Source organism: Coregonus clupeaformis, unplaced genomic scaffold (assembly GCF_020615455.1).
Source record: "Coregonus clupeaformis isolate EN_2021a unplaced genomic scaffold, ASM2061545v1 scaf0052, whole genome shotgun sequence".
Taxonomy (NCBI): domain Eukaryota; kingdom Metazoa; phylum Chordata; class Actinopteri; order Salmoniformes; family Salmonidae; genus Coregonus; species Coregonus clupeaformis.
Window position 1 is genome coordinate 187474 of NW_025533507.1, and position 16499 is coordinate 203972.

A 16499-nucleotide genomic window follows, 5' to 3' on the forward strand; every position below is an offset into this window, starting at 1 on the left:
GCTACACTAATGAATAACTTCAACTTGTCCAAACCTACTCACAGAGAATGAAAGGTTGGAGAGAGAGGGGAGCTCAAGGGAATGCAATATTAAAAAGGTAGGAGCCAAAGACATAATCAAATAACATACAGTCACGACCGACATTATTGTCACCCTTGATAAAGATTAGCAAAAATATACTGAGCTATATTGTATGCTCAATTTCTTTCGAAAATTATAGTATTTTATACTAATACAATTGCTCAGATAAAAATTTTTTGTTTAACATGTAATACAAATAAATCTCAAATAGATATGGGTGTCAAAATTATTGGCACCCCTGTTTTCCATACTTTGTGTACTTAGCCTTTTTCTATAATGTTTTATGAGATTGAAGAACACATTGGGAGGGGACCTTTCCTCTTTACAGAATCTTTCCAGATCATTGATCTCCTTCGATCTGCGCTTATGGACTGCCCTCTTCAATTCAAACCACAGGTTTTTAATGGGATTCAAGTTCAGAGATGTTGACGTTGTGGTCAATTAACCATTTATTTGTGGATTTGATGTGTGCTTGGGGTCATTGTCTTGATGGACGATCCACTTGCGGCCGAGTTTCAGCCTCCTGGCAGAGGCAACCAGGTTTTTGGCTCAAATGTCCTGGTACTTGGTAGAGATCATGATGCCGTTGACCTTAACATTGGCCCCAGGACCAGTAGAAACAAAACAGTCCCATTACATCAAAGATCCACCACCATGTTTACAGTAGGTACAAGTTTATTTTCTACATATGCATCCTTCTTTCGAGGCCAAACCCACCACTGGTGTGTTTGGCCTAAGAGCTCTGTTTTCGTCTAATCTGACCATAGCACCTGGTTCCAATCCAAATGGCAATGCTGGAACTCCAGGCATTTACATGTGTTGGTTGTTATCAATAAAGGCTTTTTTTTTATGGCAACCCTTCAAAATAGCCTATTGGTATGGAGGTTGCGTCTAATTGAAGATATGGAGACTTGGTGAACCGAAGATGCGACCAAGTTCTGTAATTCTCCAACTGTGGCACTTGGACTTCTCTTTACCTCCCGAACCATCTTCCTCACGTGCGTGGGGACAAGATACACTTGGGTCCTTTTCCAGGCAAGTTTTCCACTGTCCCAGTAGTCTTAAACTTCTGAATTGTTGCTCTAATAGTGGTAAGCGGTATATTTGTTTTTTAAAGATGTTTTTTTGTACCCATTGCCTGATTTATTACATTTACATTTACATTTTAGTCATTTAGCAGACGCTCTTATCCAGAGCGACTTACAGTTTGTGAATACATATCTTTTTTATACTGGCCCCCGTGGGAATCGAACCCACAACCCTGGCGTTGCAAACGCCATGCTCTATCAACTGAGCTACATCCCTGCCGGCCATTCCCTCCCCTACCCTGGACGACGCTGGGCCAATTGCGCGCCGCCCCATGGGTCTCCCGGTCACGGCCGGCTACGACAGAGCCTGGATTCGAACCAGGATCTCTAGTGGCACAGCTAGCACTGCGATGTAGTGCCTTAGACCACTGCGCCACTCAGGAGACATTTATGAAAGTCAACAACCAAATTCTCTTTTCGTTTGTGAGTTCGTTGCCTTTCCCCATGGCCTATGCTACCCTCCAGTCCCTCGACTTCTTGGCGCTGAAGGAAACATGGATTACCACTGAAAACACTGCTACTCCTACTGCTCTCTCCTCGTCTGACCATGTGCTCTCGCATACCCCGAGAGCATCTGGTCAGCGGGGTGGTGGCACAGGAATCCTCATCTCTCCCAAGTGGACATTCTCTATTTTTCCCCTGACCCATCTGTCTATCTCCTCATTTGAATTCCATGCTGTCACAGTCACTAGCCCATTTAAGCTTAATATCCTTGTCATCTATCGCCCTCCAGGTTCCCTTGGAGAGTTCATCAATGAGCTTGACGCCTTGATAAGTTCCTTTCCTGAGGATGGCTCACCCCTCACAGTTCAGGGGGACTTCAACCTCCCTACGTCTACCTTTGACTCATTTCTCTCTGCCTCCTTCTTTCCACTCCTCTCCTCTTTTGACCTCACCCTCTCACCGTCCCCCCCTACTCACAAGGCAGGCAATACGCTTGACCTCATCTTTACTAGATGCTGTTCTTCTACTAATCTCACTGCAACTCCCCTCCATGTCTCCGACCACTACTTTGTATCCTTTTCTCTCTCGCTCTCCTCCAACACTACTCACTCTGCCCCCTACTCAGATGGTAATGCGCCGTCGCAACCTTCGGCTCTCTCTCTCCCCGCTACTCTCTCCTCTTCCATCCTATCATCTCTTCCCTCTGCTCAATCCTTCTCCCTCCAATCTCCTGATTCTGCCTCCTCAACCCTCCTCTCCTCCCTTTCTGCATCCTTTGACTCTCTATGTCGCCTATCCTCCCGGCCGGCTCGGTCCTCCCCTCCAGCTCCGTGGCTTGATGACTCATTGCAAGCTCACAGAACAGGGCTCCGGGCAGCCGAGCGGAAATGGAGGAAAACTAGACTCCCTGCGGACCTGGCATCTTTTCATTCCCTCCTCTCTACATTTTCTTCATCTGTTTCTGCTGCTAAGGCCACTTTCTACCATTCTAAATTCCAAGCATCTGCCTCTAACCCAAGGAAGCTCTTTGCCCTCTTTACATTTACATTTACATTTACGTCATTTAGCAGACGCTCTTATCCAGAGCGACTTACAAATAGGTGCATTCACCTTATAGCCAGTGGGATAACCACTTTACAATTCTTATTATTATTATTATTTTATTTATTTATTTTATATATTTTTTTTTGGGGGGGGGTGGGTTGGGGTAAGGGGGGTAGAATGATTACTTTATCCTATCCCAGGTATTCCTTAAAGAGGTGGGGTTTCAAATGTCTCCGGAAGTTGGTGAGTGACTCCGCTGTCCTGGCGTCGTGAGGGAGCTTGTTCCACCATTGGGGTGCCAGAGCAGCGAACAGCTTTGACTGGGCTGAGTGGGAACTATGCTTCCGCAGAGGTAGGGGAGCCAGCAGGCCAGAGGTGGATGAACGCAATGCCCTCGTTTGGGTGTAGGGACTGATCAGAGCCTGAAGGTACGGAGGTGCCGTTCCCCTCACAGCTCCGTAGGCAAGCACCATGGTCTTGTAGCAGATGCGAGCTTCAACTGGAAGCCAGTGGAGTGTGCGGAGGAGCGGGGTGACGTGAGAGAACTTGGGAAGGTTGAACACCAGACAGGCTGCGGCATTCTGGATGAGTTGTAGGGGGTTAATGGCACAGGCAGGGAGCCCAGCCAACAGCGAGTTGCAGTAATCCAGACGGGAGATGACAAGTGCCTGGATTAGGACCTGTGCCGCTTCCTGTGTAAGGCAGGGTCGTACTCTCCGAATATTGTAGAGCATGATCCTACAGGATCGGGTCACCGCCTTGATGTTAGCGGAGAACGACAGGGTGTTGTCCAGGGTCACGCCAAGGCTCTTCGCACTCTGGGAGGAGGACACAACGGAGTTGTCAACCGTGATGGCGAGATCATGGAACGGGCAGTCCTTCCCCGGGAGGAAAAGCAGAAATAGAGAAAAAAAAATGAAAAAATAATAAAAATAATAAAAAACAATTTTTACAAATTAAAAATATATATATTCAAAAAAAACAACATTAAATTTAAAAATATATATATAATTGTAAAGTGGTTATCCCACTAGCTATAAGGTGATTGCACCAATTTGTAAGTCGCTCTGGATAAGAGCGTCTGCTAAATGATGTAAATGCAATGTAAATGTGATGGATGACAGATGTATTTTACATTTTTATACCCGAGTAAAACAGGAAGCCATGAAAGGCCAAAATACAGTTACTTAAACTGAGATTAACAATAGAAACGGTATTCTTGATTATATTTTAATGAATTGTTAGGGGTGCCAATAATTTTGACACCCATCTTTTAGAGATTTTTTTAATTACTATTTTTTTGGTATAAAATAATATACTTTTTTTTTTAAATTGCATACAATATAGCTCAGTATTTGTATTATTTATTTTATAAAGTAACTTTTGCTTATCTCTATCAAGGGTGCCAATAATTTTGGTCGCGACTGTATCAAGTGGAGGAGGAAGGAATGTCCCCACAGGACTACATTTTACATTTTAGTCATTTAGCAGACGCTCTTATCCAGAGCGTCATACAGTTAGTGAGTGCATACATTTTCACACTTTTTCATACTGGCCTGGACTAGGTCCTATCTTGAGATCTGTACATGGAATTCACCATTGTCATCAATGCAAGACTTACAGCATGACAGAGATTGGGTTATCAAATTAGGGATTTGGCCCTCAGTGATTACAGTTCACCCATGAAAGGACGCAGGGTCCAATTCAACCAATTACAGATCAAGGAAAACTGCAGGGCGGTTTTGCAGGGTGGTCACTCAAAATATGTCTGTCTTTATGTGTCTTCTAGGCAGGCCTTTGAGCCAATCAGCATGTATGCATGTTCTAGTGGGCAGATTTTGCACCTGTTTTTGGATACCAATCAGCATGTACTGTATTTGTCTAATGAGAATCATGACGTGGGCTTCCTCAAGTAGCTGAGAGAAGCTGGTTCACTTTAAGAAAGTAATAATTTCAGAGACTTCCAATGCCAGTCTGGTCAGAGTCAAAAAGACAAATATTTGTTTGCTTATAATAGCCACTTGGGCAGTAGGCTGCTTATTTGCCGGTTTGTGGACTGGCTTGGTGAACAATCTGCCATTCTGTGGATCAAATAAACTCCCGTACAGCCTTTGTGAATATGCTGCCTTAGTAAGAGCAGCATGCGTGAATCCTACATATTATTTCACCGTAGCTTCTACTGTGGCGACTGCTATATTATGGGTTAATTTTGTCCTGATTTTCTTCTCATACATGAAGATAGTTTATATACCTCAGCCCACATACCCACATCCAATTAACATTTACATTTTAGTAATTTAGCAGACGCTATTATCCAGTGCGACTTACAGGAGCAATTAGGGTTAAGTGCCTTGTTCAAGGGCACATCAACAGATTTTTCACCTAGTCGGCTTGGGGATTAGAACCAGCGACCTTTCGGTTACTGGCACGACGCTCATAACCACTAAACTACCTGCTACCCCAGCCCTGTCACCCCCATGCCCTAACCCTAAAACCCATTTGCCAATACCCAATTGATACAATCAAGTATTAATACCGATTCACCCATATCCTAGCCCAAAATACCCTATTTGTTACTCATAGACCCCAGTTCCTTTGCCAATACACTTCAATAGGGTGTTGGCATATGGGTTTTAGGGTTAGGGCATGGGGGTGACAGGGCTGTGGTGTGTGGTTAATTGGGTTTAGGTGTGTGGGTATGTGGGCTGAGGTATTTAGATATTGGGGCTAAGGAATGTGGGTTTAATTTTATTATAGGCAGAGCACTGTATGTTCCCATCAGTCACAATTGTGACCGTGAATAAAACATACTTTTTAACTTTTCAATATTTTAAAAAAGCTATATGGATTACATGTTAGGGTTACTAATGGCATACGATTTCCATAGTGGCATGTCTGGGATATTTCTTTGGAACAAATGGGTTAAAAAAGCAAAAAAAAAAAAAGATTATTTATTTATTAAGATAGCTAACCATATCTGTGTATGTAACTACCTAAGTCTTTTCATTGATAAGTATGATTAAATAAAAATGTGTCTTTGAATACTTTGTGTTTGTGTAGATATTTTGCATCATTACATCATGATTTAAATAAATACATGACAAAGAACAAGAGAAAAAACTCAAACACTTTGAGGATAACTTCCTTAGGGAGTAAGGTCAGGTGCATAATTATATCACACGGGTATCAACATTTATTATAAATTGTACACTGCCGTGTCCATGTCAGACATCAGACTTTGGTAAGCCCTGATTTACTACTATGCAGATCTGGAGTTACATGGCATGTCTTGATAGCTCACTTTATGCATCTTCTTAATGTGTTTTCTGAATATATTTGTAATATGAATGAGATGGAATATGTTCTCTAATCTTCAGATGATAACATTGGATAACTTCAGTTCATGATACAAGACTCCATTGAAAGGCTTATTGTGAGGTGCAGCTTTTGTATTGACATTCCACACATTGGGCGAAAATAGATTGCTGAATAACAGTCATTGATTATTTTTGTATTATTCTTTGAATGTCTTCATATCTTGACAGTAATATGTAGTGGGACATACACTGAGTATACCAAACATTAGCAACACCTTCCTAATATTGAGTTTCACCCCCTTTTGCCCTCAGAGCAGCCTCAATTCTCTACAAGGTGTCGAAAGCGTTCCACAGGGATGCTGGCCCTTGTTGACTCCAATGCTTCCCACAATTGTGTCGAGTTGGATGTCCTTTGGGTGGTGGACCATTCTTGATACTCACAGAAAACTGTTGAGCGTGAAAATCCTAGCACCGTTGCAGTTTTTGACACAAACCGGTGCGCCTGGCATCTACTACCATACCCCGCTCAAAGGCACTTAAATCATTTGTCTTGCCCATTCACCCTTTGAATGGCACGCATACACAATCCAGTCTCAATTGTCTCAAGGCTTAAACATCCTTCTTTAACCTGTCTCCTCCCCTTCATATACACTGATTGAAGTGGATTTAACAAGTGACATTAATAAGGGATCATAGCTTTCACCTGGATTCACCTGGTCAGTCTACGTCATGGAAAGGGCATGTTTTGTATACTCTGTGTATAATGTGATCAATACTTTTATATCACTTTTAATATCAATAAGATAATGTGATGTTAAAACATACCGGTACGCTAGAAGAGATATGTACATTAACCTATAATGATACATATTGCATTGACGTCCTACTACTTTTCCCTGTAAAAAGTTTAGTGTCAACAAGAAAAAGATTTTACATTTAAGTCATTTAGCAGACTCTCTTATCCAGAGCGACTTACAAATTGGTCCATTCAACATAAAATGGTTTAAAAAAAAGTATTATTATTATTATTATTAATTTTTTTATGGGGGGTAGAAGGATTACTGTTATAGTATTCCAGGTATTCTTTAAGGAATATACTCAGTTGATATAAAATGTATGAAGTTGTATGAACTTATAATATAATACAACAATTGTGCTACCTAGTTTTTACCTAGTTTTGTTAACTCAACTTGATTTCCTGAGTTGACATACAGTAATTTAAAGATGAAAGGCAGCCTGGTAACGTAAGCTAAGTAAAATCAAATTGAGTTGACAAAACTAGGTAAAATAAAATGTGTTACAACTTCATACAACATCACGTTTTAGGTCATCAGTGTAACTCATTTTCAAAATGAAACACAATGTTTTCAGTTGTATTGCAACGAAGGACTCAATAATTCATTAATCCATAATTTCCACAGGTTGTCTAAGAGCCCATCATCATGTCAGCAGGGAATCACAGCTTTGTGACAGAGTTTGTCATCGTTGGGTTCCCTGGACTTCAGCCAGAGTTCTACGGCCTTGCATCAACTGTATTATTCTTGGTATATTTTTGCACTTTAATAGGAAATGTTGTTATTCTTGTATTGTTGGCAACAGACCGGGATCTCCACAAACCCATGTATTTTATTATTTTAAATCTAGTTGTTTCTGATGTTCTCTTTAGCACCACCACATTACCAAAGATTATTGCCAGGTATTGGTTTGAAGCAGGAGACATTTCATTCACAGGTTGTTTTGTTCAGATGTACTTAGTGCACTATTTTGGTACTGTAAATTCATACATTCTATTTATAATGGCTTTAGACCGATATGTTTCAATCTGTTTTCCGCTCAGATATCCAATGATTATCCAAAACACCACTATTCATATTCTCAGTGCCACTGCGTGGATTGTTGCAAAAGCCGGCCCATTGATGATGGTAATAAGGGCCTATCCTCTTCCTTACTGTGATTCAAACAAAATCATGCAGTGCTACTGTGATCATATCGCTATAACAACGCTTGCATGCACTGACAGGGCCCTTTATAGTTTTCCTGCTTTTGTTGTAGCAATGGTGACATTACTGGGACCCCTTGCTTTTATTATATTCTCATATTGCTCTATTATTGTGGCAGTTCTTAAGATTGCGAGCACCCAAGGCCGCCTCAAAACCCTTTCTACCTGCAGTTGTCAGCTGATCATCATTGCCCTGTATTATCTCCCCAGGTGTTTTATTTATCTGTCTAGCAATATCGGCATTAGACTCAGCACTGATTTACGTATTGTTATTATCATGTTGTATAGCCTGCTCCCTCCTATGATCAATCCACTGATATACTGTTTCAAGACAAAAGATGTAAAACAAAGCTTAATGAAAAGATTCAAGAAGTCAACTGCTCCAAAAAAAGAGAATGTCTTTGCTGTAAGCCAATGATTAAATTATTTTTAATCAGAAATGGAGTTTTGTTATTATGTTTAGAAATACTTGTCCCGACAACAATATTAACTGAGTATCATATCCTGACTTCAAATCCTAAATTGACATATAAGGCCCTAACTCTGTGTAAGAGCAGCGAACACCTTGTTAGATTGACACAGATGTAGCATGTTGTGATGGGTGAGTTGAAGGAGTCAGGCGCAGGAGGGTAAATCACAGAATAACAGAGTTACGCAGTAAAGCGTCAAAACAGTCCAGTGTGCAAAACAGGCGCACTGGAACCAACAAGGCACACAGGGAAAATAACCCAGCGATACAAAATATACAGTGGCTTGCGAAAGTATTCACCCCCCTTGGCATTTTTCCTATTTTGTTGCCTTACAACCTGGAAATAAAATGGATTTTTGGGGGGTTTGTTTCATTTGATTTACACAACATGCCTACCACTTTGAAGATGCAAAATAATTTTTTTTGTGAAACAAACAAGAAATAAGACAAAAAATACAGAAAACTTGAGCGTGCATAACTATTCATCCCCCCATAGTCAATACTTTGTAGAGCCATCTTTTGCAGCATTTACAGCTGCAAGTCTCTTTGGGTATGTCTCTATAAGCTTGGCACATCTAGCCACTGGGATTTTTGCCCATTCTTCAAGGCAAAACTGCTCCAGCTCCTTCAAGTTGGATGGGTTCCGCTGGTGTACAGCAATCTTTAAGTCATACCACAGATTCCCAATTGGATTGAGGTCTAGGCTTTGACTAGGCCATTCCAAGACACTTAAATGTTTCCCCTTAAACCACTCGAGTGTTGCTTTAGCAGTATGCTGAGGGTCATTGTCCTGCTGGAAGGTGAACCTCTGTCCCAGTCTCAAATCTCTGGAAGACTGAAACAGATTTCCCTCAAGAATTTCCCTGTATTTAGCGCCATCCATCATTCTTTCTATTCTGACCAGTTTCCCAGTCCCTGCCGATGAAAAACATCCCCACACCATGATGCTGCCACCACCATGCTTCACTGTGGGGATGGTGTTCTCGGGGTGATGAGAGGTGTTGGGTTTGTGCCAGACATAGCGTTTTCCTTGATGGCCAAAAAGCTTAATTTTAGTCTTATCTGACCAGAGTACCTTCTTCCATATGTTTAGCTTTGCACTTGGCCAGTGGCTAGCTTTGCACTTGGCTAGCTAACAGTAGCTGCTAGGGGTAAGTCATAACCTACACTTGTGTTTTGTTTTTTACATATTGATAGCCCGAGTCGCTCAAGGAATTCGGGACATGGGTGACTAGTTAACGTCAGTTTGGCTCTCTCTGTGTGTTCGTGCCGTGAAAGGAGGGGTTCTTCTTTGTCTGAAAGCAATGGCTAGCTAGTTTGCTAACTAATCTAGCTAACTAACTGGCTGAATAAGTTGACGACGGACTCGCTCAAGCTGTCGGGACTAACCCACAACGTTAGACACGGACACGAACGATCTGCTTGTGTGTTGATACACTGGTGGTTGTTGTGGCTGAGTATTGGCGCTAAACCCTGCTGTTGGAGACCGGCATGCTAGCTGGCTGTGGCGTCTTATGACGAGGTGCCCGGATGTTTTTCACGGAATAATACTGCACCTAGTTAGCTAGCTGAATAAACTAGGTTAGTCTATTCCTAGAAAACATTGAACCGCTGTAGTTTACAACAATTATAGTTTCTGAGGTGGAAGTTGGGAGAGTTATATTTGGAAGTTGTGGTGAGGGAGGCCCCGCTCTCTCCTTTCCCAGATGTATAGTCCATTTTATTCCGATCTCCTCTGCATTATTGTAGCCATCTGCTGCAGCCTGTCAACTATGCCTCTGCCTATCCCTGTTCTCTCCTCTCCGCACAGGCTACACAAACGCCTCACACCGCGTGGCTGCTGCCTCTCTAACCTGGTGGCCCCTGCACGCACGACCCACGTGGAGTTCCAGGTCTCAGGCAGCCTCTGGAACTGCCGTTCTGCTGCCAACAAGGCAGACTTCATCCCAGCCTATGCTACCCTCCAGTCCCTCGACTTCTTGGCGCTGACGGAAACATGGATTACCACTGAAAACACTGCTACTCCTGCTGCTCTCTCCTCGTCTGACCATGTGTTCTCGCATACCCCGAGAGCATCTGGTCAGCGGGGTGGTGGCACAGGAATCCTCATCTCTCCTAAGTGGACATTCTCAATTTTTCCCCTGACCCATCTGTCTGTCTCCTCATTTGAATTCCATGCTGTCACAGTCACTAGCCCATTTAAGCTTAATATCCTTGTCATCTATCGCCCTCCAGGTTCCCTTGGAGAGTTCATCAATGAGCTTGACGCCTTGATAAGTTCCTTTCCTGAGGATGGCTCACCCCTCACAGTTCTGGGGGATTTCAACCTCCCTACGTCTACATTTGACTCATTTCTCTCTGCCTCCTTCTTTCCACTCCTCTCCTCTTTTGACCTCACCCTCTCACCGTCCCCCCCCTACTCACAAGGCAGGCAATACGCTTGACCTCATATTTACTAGATGCTGTTCTTCTACTAATCTCACTGCAACTCCCCTCCAAGTCTCCGACCACTACTTTGTATCCTTTTCTCTCTCCCTCTCCTCCAACACTACTCACTCTGCCCCTACACAGATGGTAATGCGCCGTCGCAACCTTCGCTCTCTCTCTCCCGCTACTCTCCCCTCTTCCATCCTATCATCTCTTCCCTCTGCTCAATCCTTCTCCCTCCAATCTCCTGATTCTGCCTCCTCAACCCTCCTCTCCTCCCTTTCCGCATCCTTTGACTCTCTATGTCCCCTATCCTCCCGGCCGGCTCGGTCCTCCCCTCCAGCTCCGTGGCTTGATGACTCATTGCGAGCTCACAGAGCAGAGCTCCGGGCAGCTGAGCGGAAATGGAAGAAAACTAGACTCCCTGCAGACCTGGCATCTTTTCACTCCCTCCTCTCTACATTTTCTTCATCTGTTTCTGCTGCTAAGGCCACTTTCTACCACTTTAAATTCCAAGCATCCGCCTCTAACCCATGGAAGCTCTTTGCCACATTCTCCTCCATGCTGAATACCCCCCTCCCTCTCTGTGGATGACTTCGTCAACCATTATGAAAAGAAGGTTGACGACATCCGATCCTCGTTTGTTAAGTCAAATGACACTGCTGGTCCTGCTCACACTACCCCTACCCTATGCTTTGACTTCTTTCTCCCCTCTCTCTCCAGAATCTTGCGACTTGTGAAGGCAGGCCGCCCAACAACCTGCCCGCTTGACCCTATCCCCTCCTCTCTTCTCCAGACAATCTCCGGTGACCTTCTCCCTTACCTCACCTCGCTGATCAACTCATCCTTGACCGCTGGCTATGTCCCTTCCGTCTCCAAGAGAGCGAGAGTTGCACCCCTTCTCAAAAAACCAACACTCAATCCCTCTGATGTCAACAACTACAGACCAGTATCCCTTCTTTCTTTTCTCTCCAAAACTATTGAGCGTGCCGTCTTTAGCCAACTCTCTTGCTATCTCTTTTAGAATGACCTTCTTGATCCAAACCAGTCAGGTTTCAAGACTGGTCATTCAACTGAGACTGCTCTTCTCTGTGTCACAGAGGCTCTCCGCACTGCTAAAGCTAACTCTCTCTCCTCTGCTCTTGTCCTTCTAGACCTGTCTGCTGCCTTTGATACTGTGAACCATCAGATCCTCCTCTCCACCCTCTCCGAGCTGGTCATCTCCGGCGCGGCTCACTCTTGGATTGCGTCCTACCTGACCGGTCGCTCCTACCAAGTGGCGTGGTGAGAAGCTGTCTCCGCACCACGTGCTCTCACCACTGGTGTCCCCCAGGGCTCAGTTCTAGGCCCTCTCCTATTCTCGCTATACACCAAGTCACTTGGCTCTGTCATATCCTCACATGGCCTCTCCTATCATTGCTACGCAGACGACACACAACTAATCTTCTCCTTTCCCCCTTCTGATAACCAGGTGGCGAATCGCATCTCTGCATGTCTGGCAGACATATCAGTGTGGATGACGGATCACCACCTCAAGCTGAACCTTGGCAAGACGGAGCTGCTCTTCCTCCCGGGGAAGGACTGCCCATTCCATGATCTCGCCATCACGGTTGACAACTCCGTTGTGTCCTCCTCCCAGAGTGCGAAGAGCCTTGGCGTGACCCTGGACAACACCCTGTCGTTCTCCGCTAACATCAAGGTGGTGACCCGATCCTGTAGGATCATGCTCTACAACATTCGGAGAGTACGACCCTGCCTTACACAGGAAGCGGCACAGGTCCTAATCCAGGCACTTAACATCTCCCGTCTGGATTACTGCAACTCGCTGTTGGCTGGGCTCCCTGCCTGTGCCATTAAGCCCCTACGACTCATCCAGAATGCCGCAGCCCGTCTGGTGTTCAACCTTCCCAAGTTCTCTCACGTCACCCCGCTCCTCCGCACACTACACTGGCTTCCAGTTGAAGCTCGCATCTGCTACAAGACCATGGTGCTTGCCTACGGAACTGTGAGGGGAACGGTACCTCCATACCTTCAGGCTCTGATCAGTCCCTACACCCAAACGAGGGCATTGCGTTCATCCACCTCTGGCCTTCTGGCTCCCCTACCTCTGCTGAAGCACAGTTCCCGCTCAGCCCAGTCAAAACTGTTCGCTGCTCTGGCACCCCAATGGTGGAACAAGCTCCCTCACGACGCCAGGACAGCGGAGTCACTCACCACCTTCCGAAGACATTTGAAACCCCACCTCTTTAAGGACCACCTGGGATAGGATAAAGTAATCCTTTAACCCCCCCCCCGTACCCCCGTACCCCACCCCACCCCCAAAACATTTTAATACATTTAAAAAACAATTTTTAAAAAATTATATAAATACATTTTAAAAAAGAAAAGAAAAAAGTAAATAAATAAAAATATAATTGTAAAGTGGTTATCCCACTGGCTATAAGGTGAATGCACCAATTTGTAAGTCGCTCTGGATAAGAGCGTCTGCTAAATGACGTAAATATATTGTAAATGTGATGGATGACAGATGGATTTTACATTTGTTACCTCATTTTTATACCCGAGTGAAACAGGAAGCCATGAAAGGCCAAAATACAGTTACTTAAACTGAGATTAACAATAGAAACGGTATTCTTGATTATATTTTAAAGAATTGTTAGGGGTGCCAATAATTTTGACACCCATCTTTTAGAGATTTTTTAAATTACTTTTTAAAGAAAATATTTTTCTCTGAGCCACTGTTTTGGTATAAAATAATGTACTTAAAAATAAAAATGTGCATACAATATAGCTCAGTATTTGTATTATTTATTTTATAGAGTAACTTTTGCTTATCTCTATCAAGGGTGCCAATAATTTTGGTCGCGACTGTATCAAGTGGAGGAGGAAGGAATGTCCCCACAGGACTACATTTTACATTTTAGTTATTTAGCAGACCCTCTTATCCAGAGCGTCTTACAGTTAGTGAGTGCATACATTTTCATACTTTTTCATACTGGCCTGGACTAGGTCCTATCTTGAGATCTGTACATGGAATTCACCATTGTCATCAATGCAAGACTTTACAGCATGAGAGAGATTGGGTTATCAAATTAGGAATTTGGCCCTCAGTGATTACAGTTCACACATGAAAGGATGCAGGGTCCAATTCAACCAATTACAGATCAAGGAAAACTGCAGGGCGGGTCACTCAAAATATGTCTGTCTTTATGTGACTTATAGGCCTTTGAGCCAATCAGCATGTATGCATGTTCTAGTGGGCAGTTTTTACACCTGTTTTTGGATACCAATCAGCATGTATGCATGTTCTAGTGGGCAGTTTTTACACCTGTTTTTGGATACCAATCAGCATGTATGCATGTTCTAGTGGGCAGTTTTTACACCTGTTTTTGGATACCAATCAGCATGTATGCATGTTCTAGTGGGCAGTTTTTGCACCTGTTTTTGGATACCAATCAGCATGTACTGTAGTTGTCTAATGAGAATCATGACGTGGGCTTCCTCAAGTAGCTGAGAGAAGCTGATTCACTTTAAGAAAGTAATAATTTCAGAGACATCCAATGCCAGTCTGGTCAGAGTGTCAGGCTGCTTATTTGCCGGTTTGTGGACTGGCTTGGTGAACAATCTGCCATTCTGTGGATCAAATAAACTCCCCGTACAGCCTTTGTGAAAATGCCGCCTTAGTAAGAGCAGCATGCGTGAATCCTACATATTATTTCACCGTAGCTTCTACTGTGGCGACTGCTATATTATGGGTTAATTTTGTCCTGATTTTCTTCTCATACATGAAGATAGTTTATATACCTCAGCCCACATACCCACATCCAATTAACATTTACATTTTAGTCATTTAGCAGACGCTATTATCCAGTGCGACATACAGGAGCAATTAGGGTTAAGTGCCTTGTTCAAGGGCACATCAACAGATTTTTCACCTAGTCGGCTTGGGGATTAGAACCAGCGACCTTTCGGTTACTGGCACGACGCTCATAACCACTAAACTACCTGCTACCCCAGCCCTGTCACCCCCATGCCCTAACCCTAAAACCCATTTGCCAATACCCAATTGATACAATCAAGTATTAATACCGATTCACCCATATCCTAGCCCAAAATACCCTATTTGTTACTCATAGACCCCAGTTCCTTTGCCAATACACTTCAATAGGGTGTTGGCATATGGGTTTTAGGGTTAGGGCATGGGGGTGACAGGGCTGTGGTGTGTGGTTAATTGGGTTTAGGTGTGTGGGTATGTGGGCTGAGGTATATAGATATTGGGGCTAAGCAATGTGGGTTTAATTTTATTATAGGCAGAGCACTGTATGTTCCCATCAGTCACAATTGTGACCGTGAATAAAACATACTTTTTAACTTTTCAATATTAAAAAAAAGCTATATGGATTACATGTTAGGGTTACTAATGGCATACGATTTCCATAGTGGCATGTCTGGGATATTTCTTTGGAACAAATGGGTTAAAAAAGCTACAAAAAAAAAAAGATTATTTATTTATTAAGATAGCTTACCATATCTGTGTATGTAACTACCTAGCTCTTTTCATTGATAAGTATGATGAAATAAAAATGTGTCTTTGAATAATTTGTGTTTGTGTAGATATTTTGCATCATTACATCATGATTTAAATAAATACATGACAAAGAACAAGAGAAAAAACTCAAAAACTTTGAGGATAACTTCCTTAGGGAGTAAGGTCAGGTGCATAATTATATCACACGGGTATCAACATTTATTATAAATTGTACACTGCCGTGTCCATGTCAGACATCAGACTTTGGTAAGCCCTGATTTACTACTATGCAGATCTGGAGTTACATGGCATGTCTTGATAGCTCACTTTATGCATCTTCTTAATGTGTTTTTCTGAATATATTTTTAATATGAATGAGATGGAATATGTTCTCTAATCTTCAGATGATAACATTGGATAACTTCAGTTCATGATACAAGACTCCATTGAAAGGCTTATTGTGAGGTGCAACTTTTGTATTGACATTCCACACATTGGGCAAAAATAGATTGCTGAATAACAGTCATTGATTATTTTTGTATTATTCTTTGAATGTCTTCATATCTTGACAGTAATATGTAGTGGGACATATACTGAGTATACCAAACATTAGCAACACCTTCCTAATATTGAGTTTCACCCCCTTTTGCCCTCAGAACAGCCTCAATTCTCTATAAGGTGTAGAAAGCGTTCCACAGGGATGCTGGCCCTTGTTGACTCCAATGCTTCCCACAATTGTGTCGAGTTGGATGTCCTTTGGGTATTGGACCATTCTTGATACACACAGGAAACTGTTGAGCGTGAAAATCCTAGCACCGTTGCAGTTTTTGACACAAACCGGTGCGCCTGGCACCTACTACCATACCCCGCTCAAAGGCACTTAAAACTTTTGTCTTGCCCATTCACCCTCTGAATGGCAAGACAAAAGTTTTAAGTGCCTTTGAGCGGGGTATGGTAGTAGGTGCCAGGCGCACCGGTTTGTGTCAAAAACTGCAACGGTGCTAGGATTTTCACGCTCAACAGTTTCCTAGTGTCAACAAGAAAAAGATTTTACATTTACATTTAAGTCATTTAGCAGACTCTCTTATCCAGAGCGACTTAC

General features: G+C 43.1%; 1 protein-coding gene across 1 annotated transcript; it reads left to right on the forward strand.

The window, feature by feature from the left end:
- The first annotated feature begins 7416 nt into the window (after nt 1-7416).
- On the forward strand, nt 7417-8391 carry LOC121568126 (olfactory receptor 2AT4-like). The gene has a single exon (XM_045212796.1). It carries the CDS (start codon nt 7417-7419, stop codon nt 8389-8391), a length of 975 nt encoding a protein of 324 aa, XP_045068731.1.
- Nucleotides 8392-16499: the final 8108 nt, after the last annotated feature.